We start from the raw sequence: 22,486 nt of genomic DNA on the forward strand, positions 1-22,486 counted from the left end.
ATTTTGTATACATTTGTTTATACGTATTTACTTCTTTTTATGTGTATTTTGTATATATTTTTATAGAAATCTACGTTATTTTGTGTGTATTCGTATATATATCTTGAAACAAATTTACATTGTTTTATATGTATTTTGCATATCTATTTCAATACAAATTTACCTTATTTCAATACAAATTCAAATATTTTATGTGTATTTTGGTATATATATTTAAAAAAAAAATGCGTTTCTTTATGGGTATTTTGCATCTTAATTTACATACAAATTTATATTATTTTATTAAGATTCTGTGTATTTATTTTGATACTATTTTACATTATTCTATTTGTGTTTTGTATATATATTTTTTTATACATATTTACATAATTTAATGTGTATTTTTTATATATATTTTATACAAATTTACGTAATTTTAGGTGTATTTTTTTATTTTCATTCAAATTTAAATATTATTTTATGTGTATTTTGTATATGTATTACAATACAAATCTATCTAGTTTTATGTGTATTTTGTACATGTATTTGAATACAAATTTATTTAATTATATGAGTATTTTGTATATATATTTTCATGCAAATTGAAATTAATTTTGTGTATTTTTGTATATATTTTTATACAAATATATTTTGTATATTTTTTTTCCTACATATATACGTTCTTTTATCGTAGTTTTGTTTATTTATTTTTATACGAATTTACATTATTTTAGGTGTATTTGATATGTATATTTTTATACTTATTTATATCATTTTATTTGTGTTTTGAATATATATTTTCATAGAAATTTACTCTATTTTATGGGTATTCGTATATATATTTTGATACAAATTTACATTATTTATGTTTATTTTGCATATCTATTTCAATACAAATTTACCATATTGTATGTGTATTTTGTATATTTATTTTAATACAAATTTAATTATTTTATGTGTATTTTTGTAAAAATATGCGTTATTATTTGGGTATTTTGCATCTTTATTTTCATACAAATTTACATTATTTTAATGATATTCTGTTTATTTATTTTGATACGATTTTACATTATTCTATGTGTATTTTGTATATATATTTTTATACACATTTACATTATTTAATGTATGTTTTGTATATATATTTTATATAAATTTACGCTATATTATGTGTATTTGTTTATATATTTTCATACAAATTTACAATATTTTATGTGTAATTTGTATATTTATTTCAATACAGATTTGCCTAATTTTATGTGTATTTTACATATCTATTTTCAAATAAATTTAAATTATTTTTATGTATTTTTTATATATTTTTATACAAATTTTAGTTATTTTATTTGTATTTTGTATTTATATTTTCCTACAAATATACATTCTTTTAGTGGAATTTAGTTCATTTATTTTCATAAGAATTTACATAATTTTATGTGTATTTTGTGTTTATATTTTTCTACGTATTTACATTATTTTAAGTGTATTTTTTATATATATTTTCATAAAAATTTACGTTATTTTATTGTGTGTATTCGTATATGTTTTGATACAAATTTACATTATTTTATGTTTATTTTGCATATCTATATCAATATAGATATACCTTATTGTATGTGTATTTTGTATATTTATTTTAACACAAATTTATTTATTTATTTATTTATGTGTACTTTGTATACATTTTCTTATACGTATTTACTTCATTTAATGTGTATTTTGTATATATATTTTTATAGTAATCTACGTTATTTTATGTGTATTGGTATATATATTTTGAAGCAAATTTACATTGTTTTATATGTACTTAGCATATCTATTTCAATATAAATCTACCTTATTGTATGTGCATTTTGTATATTTATTGTAATACAAATTGAAATATTTTATTATTTTGGTATATATATTTTAATAAAAAGAGTTTTATATAAATTTAAAATATTTTATGTGTATTTTGTATACCTATTTTCATACAAATACACATTTTTTTATTGATATTTTGTTTATTTATTTTGACGCGAATTCACATTATTTAATGTGTATTGTTTATATATATTTTTATACGTATTTACGTCATATCATGTGTATTTTGTATATATATTTCTATAGAAATATATGTTATTTTATGTGTATTCGTATATATATTTTGAAACAAATATACATTGTTTTATGTGCATTTTGCATATTTTTTCAATATAAATTTACCTTATTGTACGTGCATTTTGTATATTAATTTTAATACAAATTTAATTATTCTATGTGTATTTCTGTATATGTATTTTAAAAAAAAAAATGCTTTATTTTATGAGTATTTTGCATCTTTATTTTCATACAAATTTACCTTATTTTATTGATATTCTGTGTATTTATTTTGATACGATTTTACATTATTCTATGTATATTTTGTAGATATATTTCATACAAATGAACGTTATTTTATGTGAATTTGTTTTCATTTTATACAAATTTACATTATTTTATGTGTATTTTGTACATGTATTTAAATACAAATTTAACTAATTATATGTGTATTATGTATATCTATTTTCATACAAATTGAAATTAATTTTGTGTATTTTAGTATATATTTTTATTAAATTTTCGTAATTTTATGTGAATTTTGTATATTTATTTTCCTACAAATATACGTTCTTTTATCGGAATTTTGTTTATTTATTTTGATACGAATTTTCATTATTTTAGGTGTATTTGATATATGTATTTTTATACTTATTTACATAATTTTATATGTATTTTGAATATATATTTTCATAGAAATTTACTCTATTTTATGTGTATTCGTATATATATTTTGATACAAATTTACATTATTTATGTGTATTTCGCATATCTATTTCAATACATATTTTCTTTATTGTATGTGCCTTTTGTATATTTATTTTGATGCAAATTTAATTATTTTATGTGTATTTTTGTATATATATTTTTAAACAAATATGCGTTATTATATGGGTATTTTGCATCTTTATTTTCATACAAATTTACATTATTTTATTGATTGTCTTTATTTATTTTGATACAATTTTACGTTATTCTGTGTATTTTGTTTATATATTTTTAGACCTATTTACATTATTTAATGTATATGTTGTACATATATTTTATGGAAATTTACGTTATCTTATGTGTATTTGTTTATATATTTTCATACAAATTTACACTATTTTATGTGTATTTTGTATATGTATTTCAATAAAAAAATTGCCTAATTTCATTTGTATTTTGCATATCTATTTTCAAACAAATTTAAATCATTTTTGTGTATTTTTGTATTATTTTTATACACATTTATTTTATTATATTTGTATTTTGTATATATATTTTCCTACACATATACATTCTTTTACAGGAAATTTTGTTTATTTATTTTGATACGAATTTACATTATTTTATGTGTATTTTGTATATATATTTTTCTATGCATTTACATTATTTTATGTGTATTTTGTATATATATTTTCATAAAAATATACCTTATTGTATGTGTACTTTGTATATTTATTTTAATACAAATTTTATTATTTTATGTGTATTTTTGTATGTATTTTTTTTTAAATATGAGATATTTTATGGGTATTTTGCATCTTTAATTTTACAAATTTTTACATTACGTACATATCTTTTATACGTATTTACATTATTTAATGTGTATTTTGTTTATATATTTTTATACAAAGTTACGTTATTATATGTGTATTTGAATATATATTTTGATACAAATTTACATTATTTTATGCATTTTCTATATTTATTTCAATTCAAATTTAGCTCATTTTATGTGTCTTTTGTATATCTATTTTCATACAAATTTAATTATTTTTGTTTATTTTTGTATTAAGTTTTATACAATTTTACGTTATTTTATGTGTATTTTGTATATTTATATTTATACAAGTAAACATTCTTTTATTGGCATTTAGTTTATTTATTTTGATACGAATTTACATTATTTTATGTATTTTGTATACATTTTCATACGTATTTACTTCATTTTATGTGTATTTTGTATATATATTTTATAGAAATCTACGTTATTTTATGTATTCGTATGTATTTTTCAAACAAATTTACATTGTTTTATATGTATTTTGCATATCTATTTCAATACAAATTTACCTTATTAAGTGCATTTTTGTATATTTATTGTAATACAAATTTAAATATTTTATGTGCATTTTGGTATATATATTTTCAAAAAATATTTTTTATGTGCATTTCTGCATATTTTCACACAAATTTTAACACATCTCCTTTAACTGATACTTATTTATTATTTTGAACTCATACTATTTAACGTGCATTGTATATATACTTTTATAACGTATTTACGTCATTTCATGGTTTCTATATATATTTCATAGAAATTACGTTATTTTATGTGTCTGGTATATATATTTTGAAACATATATTATCTTTATGCATTTTGCATATTTTTTCAATACAAAATTTATTTTATTGTACGCATTTGTATATTAATTTTAATACAAATTTAGCTATTCTATGTGTATTTGTATATGTATTTTATAAAAATATGCTTATTTTTATGGGTATTTTTGCATCTTTATTTTCATACAAAATTACATTATTTTATTGATATTCTGTGTATTTATTTTGATACGATTTACATTATTCTATGTATATTTTGTATATCTATTTTATACTAAATGTACGTTATTTTATGTGAATTTGTTTTCACAAATTTACATTATTTTATGTGAACTTTGCACATGTATTTAAATACAAATTTAACTAATTATATGTGTATTTTGTATATTCATTTTACAAATTGAATAATTTTGTATTTTTATATTTTATTCAAATTTTCGTAATTTTATGTATTTTGTGTATTTATTTTCCTACAATATATGTTCTTTATTGAAATTTTATTTATTTTGATACGAATTTTCATTTTTTTAGGTGTATTTGATATATATATTTTTATACTTATTTTACATAATTTTATATGTATTTTGAATATACATTTTCATAGAAATTTACTTATATGTATATGTATAGAAAGTACACATGAAATAATCTAAACTGCATCGAAATAAAATGAACAAAAATAACTGATAAATAATGTAATTTTGTATGAAAATATATATAGAAAATACACATAAAACAACGTAAATACAAATAAATATACACATAAAATGATTTGAATTTGAATGAAAATAGATATAAAATAAAACTTAAAATAAGGCAAATTTATAATGTTATATATATACAAAATACAAATAAAATAATGTAGATTTGTTTCAAATATATATGAATACACATAAAATAACGTAGATTTCTTTATAGAAATATATATACAAAATAATGAAATGTTGAAAATACGTATAAAAAATATATATAAAATACACATTAAATAAAATTCGTGTCAAAATATAATTAAAATATCAATAAAAGAATGTATTTGTATGAAAATACATATACAAAATACATAAAATAACGTAAATTTGTATAAAACTATATATAAAATGCACAAACACAAGTTAAATTTGTATGGAAAATAAATATACAAAATACACATAAAATTAGGTAATTTGTAAAGAAATACATATACAAAATAATACATAAAATAATGTAAATTTGAATGAAATATATAAACAAATACACTTAAATTAACATCAATTTGTAAAAATATATATAAAAATACTATTAAATAGTGAAATATGTATAAAAAATATATATACAAAACACAAATAGAATAATGTAAAATCGTATTAAAATAAATACACAGAATGTAAATAAATAATGTAAAATTTGTATGAAAATAAAGATGCAAATATAATATAACGCATTTTTATAAATATACAAAATACATGAAAGGATGTAAATACGTATAAAAATATATATGCAAAAAACACATTAAATAATGTAAATTGCGTCAAAATAAAATAAAACAAATAATAAAAGAATGTGTATTTAATGAAAATAAATATACAAAATACATAAGATAAATATAAATTTGTATAAAACTATTTACACAAAATAATTTAAATTTATATGAAAATAAATATACAAAATATATAAATTAGGTAAATTTGTATTGAAATATTATACAAAATACATAAAATACTGAAATTTGAATGAAAAATACAAACAAATACACTTTAAATAACGTAAATTTGTATAAAAAATATATACAAAACACAAATAGAATAATGTAAATCGTATCAAATAAAATGCAGAATATTAATAAAATAATGTAAATTTGTATGAAAAAGAAGCAAAATACCCATAAAATAACGCATTTTTTAAAATATATACAAAATACACATAAAAAAATTTATTTGTAGCTAAAATAAATATACAAAATACATACACAATATGTAAATCTGTATTGAAATAGATATGCAAAATATATATAAAACAATGTAAATTTGTTTCAAAAATATATATACAATACACGTAAATAACGTAGATTTGTATAGAAATATATATACAAAATACACGTAAAATGAAGTAAATACGTATAAAAAATGTATACAAATAATATAAAATAATGTAAATTGCATCAAAATACTAATAAAGAATGTATGTATAAATATAAATATACAAAATACATATAAATAACGTAAATTTGTATAAAACTATATACAAAAATACACAGAAGTAATTAAATTCGTATGAAAATAGATATACAAAATACAGATTAAATAAGCTAAATTTGAATTGAAATGTATACACAAAATACATAAAATAATGTAAATTTGTATCAAAATATTTTAACAGATGCGCATAAAATAACATAAATTTGTTTCAAAATATACAAAATACACATTAAATAATGTAAATATGTATAAAAATATATACAAAAATAATAAATAGAGTAATGTAAAATCGTATCAAAATAAATACTCAGAATATTAATAAAACAATGTAAATTTGTATGAAAATAAAGATGCAAAAATACATTATTCTATTTCTATATATTCTATATATACCAAAATACACATGAAAAGATTAATTTGTATTAAAATAAATATACAAAATACATATACAATAAGGTAAATCTGTATTGAAATAGATATGCAAAATACATATAAAACAATGTAAATTTGTTTCAAAATATATATACGAATACACATAAAATAACGTAGATTTGTATAAAAATATATGTACAAAATACACATAAAATGAAGTAAATACGTATAAGAAAATGTATACAAAATACATATAAAATAATGTAAATTCGTTTCAAAATAAATAAACAAAATACCAATAAAAGAATGTGTATTTGTATAAATATAAATATACAAAATACACATAAAATAACGTAAATTTGTATAAAACTATATACAAAAATACACAGAAGTTATTAAATTCGTATGAAAATAGATATACAAAATTCAGATAAAATAAGCTAAATTTGAATTGAAATATATATACAAAATACATAAAATAATGTAAATTTGTATCAAAATATCTATAAAAATACATATAATAACGTAAATTTGTTTAAAAATATATAAACAAAATAAACATTAAGTAATGTAAATACGTATAAAAAATATGTACAAAATACACATATAATCATGTAATTCGTATCAAACTAAATAAACAAAATATCAATAAAATAATGTAAATTTGTATGAGAAAACATATACAAATACATATAAAATAACGCTAGTTTCCATAAAAATATATGTCCAAAATTGAACGTAAAATAAAGTAACTTTGGATAAAAATTTATATACAAAACACACATTAAATAATGTAAATGCGTACATAAAATAACCTAAATTTGTATTAAGCTATATACAAAAATACACAAAAATAATTGAAATTTGTATGAAAAGAAATATACAAAATACAAATAAATTAGGTTAATTTGTATTGAAATACATATACAAAATACATATAAAATAATGTAAATTTGAAAGAAAATATATAAACAAATACACATATAATAACGTAAATTTGTATGAAATATATATTCAAAATACACATTAAATAATGTTAATATGTATAAAAAATATATACAAAACACAAATAGTATAATGTAAAATCGTATCAAAATATATACACAGAATATTAATAAAATAATGTAAATTTGTATGAAAATTAAGATGCAAAATACCTATAAAATAACGCATTTTTTATAAAATTATTGATACCAAAATACACATAAAATATTTCAATTTGTATTAAAATAGATATACAAAAGGCACATACAATAAGGTAAATTTGTATTGAAATAGATATGCAAAATACATATAAAATAATGTAAATTTGTTTCAAAATATATATACGAATACACATAAAATAACGTAGATTTCTATAAAAATACATATACAAAATACACATAATATTAAGTAAATATGTATAAAAAAATCTATACAAAATACACATAAAATAATGTAAATTCGTATAAATGTAAATAAACAATATACCAATAAAAAAATGTGCATATGTATAAATATAAATATACAAAATGCACATAAAATAACGTAAATTTATATAAAACTATATACATAAAATAACGCAAATTTCTATAAAAATATATGTACAAAACACACTTTAGATAATGTAAATGAGTATAAAAATATGTATACAAAATACCTATGAAATAATCTAAATTCGTATCGAGTTAAATTAAGAAAATATCAATAAAATAATGTAATTTTGGATGAAAATATATATACAAAATACACATAAAATAACCTAAATATAAATACAAATATACACATAAAATAATTTAAAATTGAATGAAATAAATATACAAAATAAACATAAAATAAGGTAAATTTGTAATGAAATATATGAAAAATACATAAAATAATATAAATTTTATGAAAATAGTATATATATATATATATATATATATATATATATATATATATATATATATATATATATATATATATATATATATATATATATATATATATATATATATATATATATATATATAGAAATACACAGTAAATAACATGAATTTGTATAAAATTTGTATTAAAATATATACTTATACACACAATAAAATAACGTAGTTTTTTTATGAAAATGTATATACAAAATACATATAAAATAATTTAAATACGTAGAAAAATATATATACAAAAAACACATAAAATAAAGTAAATTTGTATGAAAATATATAAACAAATACACATAAAATAATGTAAATTTGGATAACATATATATACAAAATGAACATTAAATAGTGTATATATTTATAAAAAAAAATATACAAAGTACACATAGAATAATTTTAAATCGTATCAAAATAAATAAAGAGAATATCAATAAAATAATGTAAATTTGTATGAAAATAAAGATGCAAAATATCCATATAATAACGCATATTTGCATAAAAATATATATACAAAAATACATATAAAAGAGTTAAATTTGAATTAAAATAAATATACAAAATGCACGTACAATAAAGTAAATTGGTATTGAAATAGATATGCAAAATACACATCAATAATGTAAATTTGTATCAAAATATATATACGAATACTCATAAAATAGAGTAAATTTCTATAAAAATATACATACAAAATAGATATACAAAATATACATATAACTATTTAAATTTGTATTTAAATACATGTACAAAAAAACACTTAAAATAATGTAGATTTGTATGAAATGAAAACAAATACATTTTATATATAATATATATACAAAATACACATAGAATAATGTAAAATCATTTTAAAATAAATACACAGAATATCAATAAAATAATGTAAATTTGTATGAAAATAAAGATGCAAAATACCCATAAAATAAAGCATATTTTTATAAAAATACATATACAAAAATACACATAGATTAATCAAATTTGTATTAAAATTAATATACAAAATGCACATACAATAAGGTAAATTTGTATTGAAAAAATATGCAAAATACACATAAAACAATGTAAATTTGTCTCAAAATATATATACGAATACACAAAATAACGCAGATTTCTATAGAAATATATATACAAAATACACTTGAAATAATGTAAATACGTATAAAAATATATATAAAAAATATACATTAAATAATGTTAATTCGTGTCAAAATAAATAAACAAAATATCATGAAAAGAATGTGTATTTGTATGAAAATAGATATACAAAATACACATAAAATAACCTAAATTTGTATAAAACTATATACAAAAATACACAAAAATAATTTAAACTTGTATGAAAATAAATATACAAAAAACATATAAAAATAGGTAAATTTGTATTGAAATACATATACAAAATACACATAAAATAATGTAAATTTGAATGAAAATATATAAACATATAGACTTAAAATAACGTAAATTTGTATCAAATATATATACAAAAAACATTAAATAATGTAAATATGTATAAAAATATATACAAAACACAAATAAAATAATGTAAAATCGTATCAAAATAAATACAGAAAATATTAATAAAATAATGTAAATTTGTATGAAAATTAAGATGCAAAATACCCATAAAATAACGCATTTTTTATAAAAATATATATACGAAAAAACATAAAATATTTGATTTTGTATTAAAATAAATAGATATACAAAATACACATAAAATAAGCTAAATTTGAATTGAAATATATATACAAAATACATAAAATAAAATAAATTTGTATCAAAATACCTATACAAATACACATATAATAACGTAAATTTGTATAAAAATATATAAACAAAATACACATTAAATAATGTAAATACGTATGTAAAAAATACACAAATAATCATGTAATTCGTATCAAAATAAATAGACAAAATACCAATAAAATAATGTAAATTTCTATGAGAAAACATATACAAAATACACATAAATAACGCAAATATCAATAAAAATATATATAATATAATATTTTTATACATATTTAAAATATTTAATGTATATTTTGTATATATATATTTTATCCAAATTTACGTGATTTTATATGTATTTGTTTATATATTTTCATACAAATTTACATTATTTTATGTGAGTTTTGTATATGTATTTCAATACAAATTTGCCTAACTTTATGTGTATTTTGCATATCTATTTTCAAACAAATTTAAATTATTTTTGTGTATTTTTGTATATATTTTTCAACAAATTTTAGTTATTTTATTTGTTTTTTGTATATATATTTTCCTACAAATATAGATTCTTTTATTGGAATTTTGTGTATTTAATTTTTTACGAATTTATATTATTTTATGTGTATTTTGTATATATATTTTTCTACGTATTTAAACTATTTTATGTGTATTTTATATATACATTTTTAGAAAAATTTACGTTATTTTATTGCGTGTATTCGTATATATTTTGAAACAGATTTTATACAAATTCATGTTATTTTATGTGTATTTTTATATATATTTTCAAACAAATTTATATTATTTTATAATAAAACAATGTAAATTTGTATGAAAATAAAGATGCAAAATACCCATTAAATAACGCATTTTTTATAAAAATATATATACCAAAATACACCTGAAAAAATTAATTTATATTAAAATAAATATACAAAATACACATATAATAAGGTAAATCTGTCTTGAAATAGATATGCAAAATACATATAAAACAATGTAAATTTGTTTCAAAATATATATACGAATACACATAAAATAACGTAGATTTGTATAAAAATATATATACAAAATACACATAAAATGAAGTAAATACGTATAAGAAAATGTATACAAAATACACATAAAATAATGTAAATTCTTTTCAAAATAAATAAACAAAATACCAATAAAAGAATGTGTATTTGTATAAATATAAATATACAAAATACTCATAAAATAACGTATATTTGTATAAAACTATACAAAAATACACAGAAGTTATTAAATTCGTATGAAAATAGATATACAAAATACAGATAAAATAAGCTAAATATGAATTGAAATGTATATACATAATACAATATTTTATGTGTATATTTGTATTTAGGTTATTTTATCTCTTTAAGGGATATAATTTTTCTAGCATATATCTTTTGTCAAATTCTATATATATTGTGTCTCTAGAGGTAATCAATCATGTTTATGTGATAATATTGTAAAATTTTACATAAATAGTGATATTAGTGCATGGTACATATATGTACCAGTAATCGCCTTGAGAAATTTTCTCATATGGAATCCCATTGTATTATAATAAAAGAATTATCGTTATTATAAGGGAAAGGAGCATGAAAAAACTAAACATATATTTATTTATTTCCTTCTTTATAGAAATACTAGATATTGAGAATAGAAAATTAAAAAAAAAATGAAAAAAATGACATTATTTTACGAACATGACACACTTTTTCCTACAACATTTACATATTTTTGGAACAGTTTCCTAAGATGCAGTTCAACTAAAATTTTCTTTTGAACTAAAAATAGAAAATTATCTATTCAGTGATATATATCCATACTTATTCTATGATCCTTCATGGTACAGCTTGAAACAGTTTCTATCTTTCACATAGCATAAGTATACACCACATTCAACACACTTGTTGTTAGTTCTGTTCTGAACTTTCCTTTTGGTGCAAAGTTTACATCTCTGTCTTTCATCTACTTTTTCCATGGAATGACCTACACTGAATCTCACGTTAGAGAGGCGAGCCTTTTTTGAATTATGCGCTATTGAAGTTTTAGGTATTGCTCTCTTTCGGTTTGTGTAGTTTCCTATGAGCTGTCTAGCTACAATTCTTCGAAATGTTTTAGCATCAAGCTTTTCAATTTCTGGAAACAGTGATTCTGACATCATTGTGTACACACTGAATGAGTTATTGACTGCAATGTCAACTAGATCAAATACAGGCCTAAGGTAGTATTTGTATTTCGATCGGTGATCCATCTGATATGTCACTTTCTTCTGGTCCATTATATCAACTCCACCCATGTTTGCGTTATATTGTTTTATTACATTTGGGCAGCTTACTGATACTTTAGCACTTGATCCTTTTTTTCTTCGCTTTACTTCATGAATAGGGAAAGGAGAAAGGAAGTTGGAAACCATATGGACTGCTCTGTTATCCATCCACTTCACATAGCACACATCATTAGAGGCAAAGCAAGCAATATCGCCCCTTTTCATGTTTTTATCTTGTGGAACCTGTGCCTTGGGTACATGTTTGCGATTTTGACGAACTGTTCCAGCACTAAGTATTTTGTCTTTGTGAAGCAAAGCTTGCAGTAATGGAGAATTGAAAAAGTTATCAATGAACACTTGACAACCAAGTCCTTTGATTTTTTCTGTTAGCTGTAAAACTACTCCTTCTCCCAAGCCATGCTCAGGTTTACTACATTTCTTTCCTGTATACAGATCACACTCAAACAAATACCCCGATTTAGAGTCACACCTGCACCACATTTTGAATCCCCATTTTACAGGCTTACCTTTCACATATTGCTTCATTGCATTTTGGCCTTTGAATTTTATCATATGCTCATCAATTGTTTGATATTTAGTTGGGGAGAGAGCACTCAAAAATGCATCGTTGAAGTGTTTCAATACAGGTCTTATCTTGAAAGATCTATCATACATGGGATCAGTAGGCTTTTTCATTAGATCATTATTATTGAAGTGCAGCATAGATCGGATTTCCTCAAATCGCTTTAGTGGCATGACATTTGCAATGTATGGTACCCCTAAATCAGGATCACTTGACCAGTAGTCTCTATATGAAGGAAGTACATGATATCCCATAACAATGTTCATCCCAAAAAAAGCTCTTAGTTCATCAATTTCAATATCAAAAACATGGCCTTTCTGGGATGCATAGAGCTTAGATTCTGGAATGACTACATCACAAAGAAACTCATCAAACTTTGCTACTTTGCCAAAAACTTCGTATGGACTAGGATCGTCTGTTGTATCAATAAGAATATGACCAAATTCTTTTTCATCTTTTGTGTCTCTTGAAACAGCAAAAAGTTTTTCAGCATTCTCAGCATCCATTTTTTTCCATCTGAAGTTAGTGATGTTGACAGAAGTTAATGACGAGGTGGAAGGAGAGTCCTCTTCATTATTCTTGGAATTAGGTGCTTGATCCACAGTCTCAGGAATCTGCCCAGAATCGGCAGGATCAATTATAATTGTAGAATCTTCATCTCCACAAGTATTCATTGTCTCAATATCATCTTCAAGAAAGCCAATGTCCTCCTCATCAAGATTTAGAGCATCTTCCGTGTCACTGGTGTCGCCAAATAAGTATTCTTGAATTTCATTTTCATTTATATTCAGAATTCTTCGTCTTCCGGTCATCTGAAATAAGTAATTTTATTTGATTTTAGGTCACAGTTAGGCTAAATTATCTCTAAAAACACGTTTATCAAGAAAAAGTAGGTCCAATAAGAATTTATAGCATAAACAATAACTTGAAGGAAGATAATTAAAGAAATTGAAAAAAATTAGACAAAGGGATAATGGTACACCGGTGTACCACAAAAACAAATGATCATTTCTTATATATGAAAACGAGAAATTTCAACTCATGAGTAATATAGTCGTAAAGTATACACATATAAGAAAAAAATAGTAGTAAAGTAATTTAAGAAATGTTAATCAAAATACTTACTGTAAAGGCTATAATAATGTCCTTCCACGACGGGCGTAACAGCGCAACTGCCCATGGACTACCGAACACCTTGGAGAGTAACAGTTGCCATATAGTCGGTAGAAAAGGAAAGAGCAAGCATTACACTGTCGTTTTCTATGATCAATCTTTAAAAAAAAAAACAAAGGATATGTGTCACACTCAAATAAATTTATGGTACATATATGTACCAGAAACCCTCAAAGGGTTATGTGTATTTTGTATATATATTTTCATCCAAAATTACATTATTTTATTGGTATTTTCTTAATTTAGTTCGATACGAATTTAGATTATTTCATAGGTATATTCTATACATATTTTTATACTCATTTACATTATCTAATGTGTGTTTTGTATATATATATATTTTTGCAAATTTATTTTATGTTCATTTTTTTACATATATTTTTATAGAAATTTGCGTTATTTTATGTATATAGTTTTATATAAATTTACGTGCGTTTTATGTGTTTTATGTGCATTTTGTATATTTATATTTATACAAATACACATTTTTTTATTGGTATATTGTTTATTTACATTTATACGAATTTACATTATTTTATGTGTATTTTGTATACATTTTTTTATACGTATTTACTTAATGTTATGTGTATTTTGTATATGTATTTCTATATAAATCTACGTTATTTTATGTGTATTCGTATATATATTTTAAAACAAATTTACATTATTTTATATGTATTTTGCATATCTATTTCAATACAAATTTACCTTATTGTATGTGCATTTTGTATATTTATTTTAATACAAATTGAAATATTTTATGTGTATTTTGGTATCAATAATTTAAAAAAAAAAACGTAAATTTGTATAAAAAAATATATACAAAACACAAATAGAATAATGTAAAATCGTATCAAAATAAATACACAGAATATTAATAAAATAATGTAAATTTGAATGAAAATAAAGAAGCAAAATACCCATAAAATAACGCATTTTTTTTTTATAAAAATATATATACCAAAATACACATCAAAAAATTAAATTTGTATTAAAATAAATATACAAAAAACACATACAATAAGGTAAATTTGTATTGAAATAGATATGCAAAATACATATAAAACAATGTAAATTTGTTTCAAAATATATATACGAATACACATAAAATAACGTAGATTTCTATAAAAATATATTTACAAAATACACATAAAATGAAGTAAATACGGATAAGAAATGTATAAAATACACATAAAATAATGTAAATTAGTATCAAAATAAATAAACAAAATACCAATAAAAGAATGTGTATTTGTATGAATATAAATATACAAAATACACATAAAATAACGTAAATTTATATAAAACTATATACAAAAATACACAGAAGTAATTAAATTTGTATGAAAATATATACAAAATAGACACGATATAAGCTAAATTTGAATTGAAATATATATACAAAATATATGAAATAAAGTAAATTTGTATCAAAATATTTATACAAATACACATATAATTACGTAAATTTGTATGAAAATATATAAACAAAATACACATTAAATAATGTAAATACGTATAAAAAATATGTACAAAATACACATATAATCATGTAATTCGTATCAAAATAAATAAACAAAATACCAATAAAATAATATAAATTTGTATGAGTAAACGTGTATGTTGCATATTTTTTCAATACAAATTTACCTTATTATATACGCATTTTGTATATTAATTTTAATACAAATTTAATTATTTGATGTGTATTTTTGTATCTGTATTTTTATAAACATATGCTCTATTTTTGGGGTATTTTGCATCTTTATTTTCATACAAATTTACATTATTTTATTGATATTCTGCTCATTCATTTTGATACGAATTGACATTATTCTATGTGTATTTTGTATATATTTTTCATACAAATTTACGTTATTTTATGTGTAAAAATATGTACAAAATACACATATAATCATGTAATTCGTATCAAAATAAATAAACAAAATACCAATAAAATAATATAAATTTGTATGAGTAAACGTGTATGTTGCATATTTTTTCAATACAAATTTACCTTTTTATATACGCATTTTGTATATTAATTTTAATACAAATTGAATTATTCGATGTGTATTTTTGTATCTGTATTTTTATAAACATATGCTTTATTTTTTGGGTATTTTGCATCTTTATTTTCATACAAATTTACATTATTTTATTGATATTCTGCTCATTCATTTTGATACGAATTGACATTATTCTATGTGTATTTTTTATATATATTTCATACAAATTTAAGTTATTTTATGAGTATTTGTTTATATATTTTGACTCAAATTTACAATATTTTATGGGAATTTTGTATATACATTTCAAAAGAAATTTACCTAGTTTTATGTGTATTTTGTAGATCTATTTTCATACAAACTCAAATTATTTCTATGTATTTTTGTATATATTTTAATACAAATTTTAGTTATGTTATGTGTATTTTGTAAATTTATTTTCATTCATATATATATTATTTTATTGGTGTTTTGTTGATTTATATTGATACGAATTTATATTATTTTATATGTACTTTGTATATATATTTTTATACGCTTTAACATTATTTAATATTTATTTTGAATACATATTTTTATACAAATTCATGGTATTTTATGTGTATTTGTATATATATTTTTATATAAATTTACATTATTTTATGTGTATTTTGTACTTATATTTTTTTACAAATCTACCTTATTTTATGTTTATTTTGTATGTGTATTTTGTATATTTATATTTATCCAAATACACATTCTTTTATTGGTATTTTGTTTATTTATTTTAATTCGAATTTACATTATTTTATGTGTATTTTGTATACATTTTTTTATACGTATTTACTTAATTTTAAGTGTATTTTGTATATATTTTTTTATAGAAATCTACGTTTTTTTATTTGTATTCGTATATATATTTTGAAACAAATTTACATTGTTTTATATGTATTTTTGCATAACTCTTTCAATACAAATTTCCCTTATTGTATGTGCATTTTGTATATTTATTTCAATGCAAATTTAAATATTTTATGTGTATTTTGGTATATTTATTTTTATAAGATTACGAAAATTTGAATAAAAAAAATATACAAAAAAACAAAAAAATAAATTTCAATTTGTATGAAAATAGATATACAAAATACACATATAATTAGTTAAATTTGTATTTAAATACATGTACAAAATACACATAAAATAATATAAATTTGTATGAAATGAAAACAAATTCACATAAAACTCGCGTCAAAATAAATAAACAAAATATCAATAAAAGAATGTGTATTTGTATGAAAATAGATATACAAAATACACATAAAATAACCTAAACTTGTATCAAACTATATACAAAAATAAACAAAAATATTTTAAATTTGTATGAAAATAAATATACAAAATACACATAAAATTAGGTAAATTTGTATTGAAATACATACACAAAATACACATAAAATAATGTAAATTTCAATGAAAATACATAAACAAATACTTAAAATAACGTAAATTTATAAAAAATATGTACAACAATAGAATAATGTAAATATCAAAATAAATACACAGAATATTAATAAAATAATGTAAATTTGTATGAAAATAAAGAACCAAATACCCATAAAATAACGTATTTTTTATTTATAAAATATATATACCAAAATACACAAAAAATTAAATTTGTATTAAAATAAATGTACAAAACACATATAATATAAATTTGTATTGAAATAGATATGCAAAATACATATAATGTAAATTTGTTTCAAAAATATATACGAATACATAAAATAACGTAAATACGTATAAAAAAATACATTTTTTTATACCTATTTACTTAATATTATGTGTATTTTGTACATGTATTTTTATAGAAATCTACGTTATTTTATGTGTATTTTACATATATTTTGAAACAAATTTACATTATTTTATATGTATTTTGCATATCTATTTCAATACAAATTTACTTTATTGTATGTGCATTTTGTATATTTATTTTAATACAAATTCAAATATTTTATGTGTATTTTGGTATCAATATTTATATAAAAAATGCGTTATTTTATAGGTATTTTGCATCTTAATTTTCATACAAATTTACATTATTTTATTAATATTCTGTGTATATATTTTGATACGATATTACATTATTCTATTTGTGTTTTGTATATATTTTTTTATACATATTTACATTATTTAATGTGTATTTTGATTATATATTTCATACAAATTTACGTTATTATATATGTATTTGTTTATATATTTTCTTTCAAATTTACATTATTTTATATGTATTTTGTATATGTATTTCAATACAAATTAACTTAATTTTATGTGTATTTTGTATATTTCTTTTCATACAAATTTATATTATTTTTGTGTATTTTTGTATATAGTTTTATACCAATTTAGGTTATTTTATGTACGGATTTACATTATTTAATGTGTGTTTTGTATATATATTTTTATCCAAAGTTACTTTCTTTTACGTTCATTTTTGGACATATATTTTTATGGAAATTAGCGTTATTTTATATATATTTGTATATGTTTTCTCATACACATTTACATTATTTTATTGATATTTTGTTTATTTAGTTTGATACGAATTACATGATTATATGTGTAGTTTGTACATATTTTTTATACGTATTTACATTACTTAATGTGTATTTTGTTTATATATTTTTAAACAAATTTACGCTATTATATGTATTTTTATAAATATTTTGATACAAATTTACATTATTTTATGTATTTTCTATATACGTTTCAATTCAAATTTAGCTTATTTTATTTGTATTTTGTATATCTATTTTCATACGAATTTAATAACTTCTGTGTATTTTTGTATATAGTTTTATACAAATTTACGTTATTTTATGTGTATTTTGTATATTTATATTTATACAAATACACATTCTTTTATTGGTATTTTGTTTATTTATTTTGATACGAATTTACATTATTTTATGTGTATTTTGTATACATTTTCTTATACGTATTTACTTCATTTTATGTGTATTTTGTATATATATTTTTATACAAATCTACGTTATTTTATGTGTATTCGTATATATATTTTGAAACAAACTTACATTGTTTTATATGTATTTTGCATATCTATTTCAATACAGATTTACCTTATTGTATGTGTATTTTGTATATTTATTTTAATACAAATTAATTTTTTCATGTGTATTTTGATATATATATTAAAAAAAAAAAGCGTTATTTAATGGGTATTTTGCATCTTTATTTTCATACAAATTTACATTATTTTATTAATATTCAGTGTATTTATTTTGATAGGATTTTACATTATTCTATTTGTGTTTTGTATATATTTTTTTATACATATTTACATTATTTAATGTGTATTTTGTAAATTTTAAAACAAATTTACGTTATTTTATGCGCATCTGTTAAAATATTTTGATACAAATTTATCTTATTTTATGTATTTTGTATATATATTTCAATACAAATTTAATTTATTTTATGTATATTTTGTATATCTATTTTCATTCGTATCAAAATAAATAAACAAAATAGCAATAACAAAATAACAAAATGTAAATTTATATACAAATACATATAAAATAACGCAAATTTCAAAAAAAATATATGTACAAAAATGCACATAAAATAAACTAAATTTGCATAAAAATATATATACAAAACACACATTAAATAATGTAAATGCGTACATAAAATAACCTAAATTTGTATTTAAAATTTGTATGAAAAGAAACATTCAAAATACACATAAAATTAGGTAAATTTGTATTGAAATACATATACAAAATACACATAAAATAATGTAAATTTGAATGAAAATATATAAACAAATACACTTAAAATAACGTAAATTTGTATAAAATATATATTCAAGATACACATTAAATAATGTAAATGTGTATAAAAAAATATATACAAAAAAGAAATAGAATAATGTAAAATCCTATCAATATAAATACACAGAATATCAATAAAATAATGTAAATTTGTATGAAAAGAAAGATGCAAAATTCCCATAAAATAGCGCTTTTTTTTATAAAAATATATATACCAAAATACACATAAAATATTTAAATTTGTATTGAAATAAATATACAAAATGCATATACAGTAAGGTGAATATGTATTGAAAGAGATATTAAAAAATACATATAAAACAAAGTTAATTTGTTTCAAAATATATATACGAATACACATAAAATAACGTAGATTTATATAGAAATATATATACAAAATACACATGAAATTATGTAAATACGTATAAAAATATATATACAAAATACATATCTAGGTAAATTCGTGTAATAATAGATTATAAATTTGTATGAAATATATATGCAAGATACACATTAAATAATGTAAATATGTAAAAAAAAAATATATACAAAAAACAAATAGAATAATGTGAAATCGTAACAAAATAAATACACCGAATATTAATAAAATAATGTAAATTTGTATGAAAATAAAGATGCAAAATTCCCATCAAATAGCGCACTTCTTATAAAAATATATATACCAAAATACACATAAAATATTTAAATTTGTATTGAAATAAATATACAAAATGCACATACAATAAGGTAAATTTGTATTGAAAGAGATATGCAAAAATACATATAAAACAATGTAAATTTGTCTCAAAATATATATACGAATACAAATTAAAAAACGTAGATTTCTATAAATATATATATATATATATATATATATATATATATATATATATATATATATATATATATATATATATATATATATATATATATATATATATATATATATATATATATATATATATATATATATATATATATATATATGCAAAATACACATAAAATTAAGTAAATACGTATAAAAAATGTATACAAAATACACATAAAATAATGTAAATTCGAATTAAAATAAATAAACAAAATACCAATAAAAGAATGTATATTTGGATAAATATAAATATACAAAATACACATACAAAATAAACAAAAAATAAGGTAGATTTGTAATAAAATATATGTACAAAATACACATAAAATAATGTAAATTTATATGAAAATATATATACAAATACACATAAAATACCATGAATTTGTATAAAAATATATATTTAAAATAAATATTAAATAATGGGAAAGCGTATAAGAATATATATACAAAGTACATATAAAATAATGTAAATTCGTATCAATATAAATCAACAAAACACCAATAAAATAATATATATTTTAATGAAAATAAATTTACAAAATACACATAACATAACTAAAATATGTATTAAATTATATACAAAAATACATAGAAATAATTTGAGTTTGTATGAAAATAGATATACAAAATACACATAAAACTAGGTAAATTTCTTTTGAAATGTATATACAAAATACCCATAAAATATTAAAAATTTGTGTCAAAATATATAAACAAATACACATAAAATAACGTAAATTTGTATGAAAAATATATACAAAATACACATAGAATAATGTCAATTCCTATCAAAATGAATGAGCAGAATATCAATAAAATAATGTAAATTTGTATGAAAATAAAGATGCAAAATACCCAAAAAATAAAGAATATGTTTATAAAAATACAGATACAAAAATACACATCGAATAATTAAATTTGTATAAAAATTAATATACAAAATGTGTATATAATAAGGTAAATTTGTATTGAAAAAATATGCAACATACACGTTTACTCATACAAATTTATATTATTTTATTGGTATTTTGTTTATTTATTTTGATACGAATTACATGATTATACGTGTATTTTGTACATATTTTTTTATACGTATTTACATTATTTAATGTGTATTTTGTTTATATATTTTCATACAAATTTACGTTATTATATGTGTATTTGTATAAATATTTTGA

General features: G+C 18.6%; 1 protein-coding gene across 1 annotated transcript; it reads right to left on the minus strand.

Annotated features, from left to right (window-relative positions):
* Positions 1–12,021: 12,021 nt before the first annotated feature.
* On the minus strand, positions 12,022–14,726 carry LOC126993850 (piggyBac transposable element-derived protein 4-like). Its single transcript, XM_050852991.1, has 2 exons — positions 14,551–14,726; positions 12,022–14,237 (listed from the first exon to the last, which is right to left on the minus strand). The coding sequence occupies exon 2, from the start codon at positions 14,235–14,237 to the stop codon at positions 12,405–12,407; it is 1,833 nt and encodes a 610-aa protein (XP_050708948.1). The 5' UTR covers positions 14,551–14,726; the 3' UTR covers positions 12,022–12,404.
* Between the last annotated feature and the right edge of the window lie 7,760 nt (positions 14,727–22,486).

This window comes from Eriocheir sinensis, unplaced genomic scaffold (assembly GCF_024679095.1).
Source record: "Eriocheir sinensis breed Jianghai 21 unplaced genomic scaffold, ASM2467909v1 Scaffold69, whole genome shotgun sequence".
NCBI lineage: Eukaryota > Metazoa > Arthropoda > Malacostraca > Decapoda > Varunidae > Eriocheir > Eriocheir sinensis.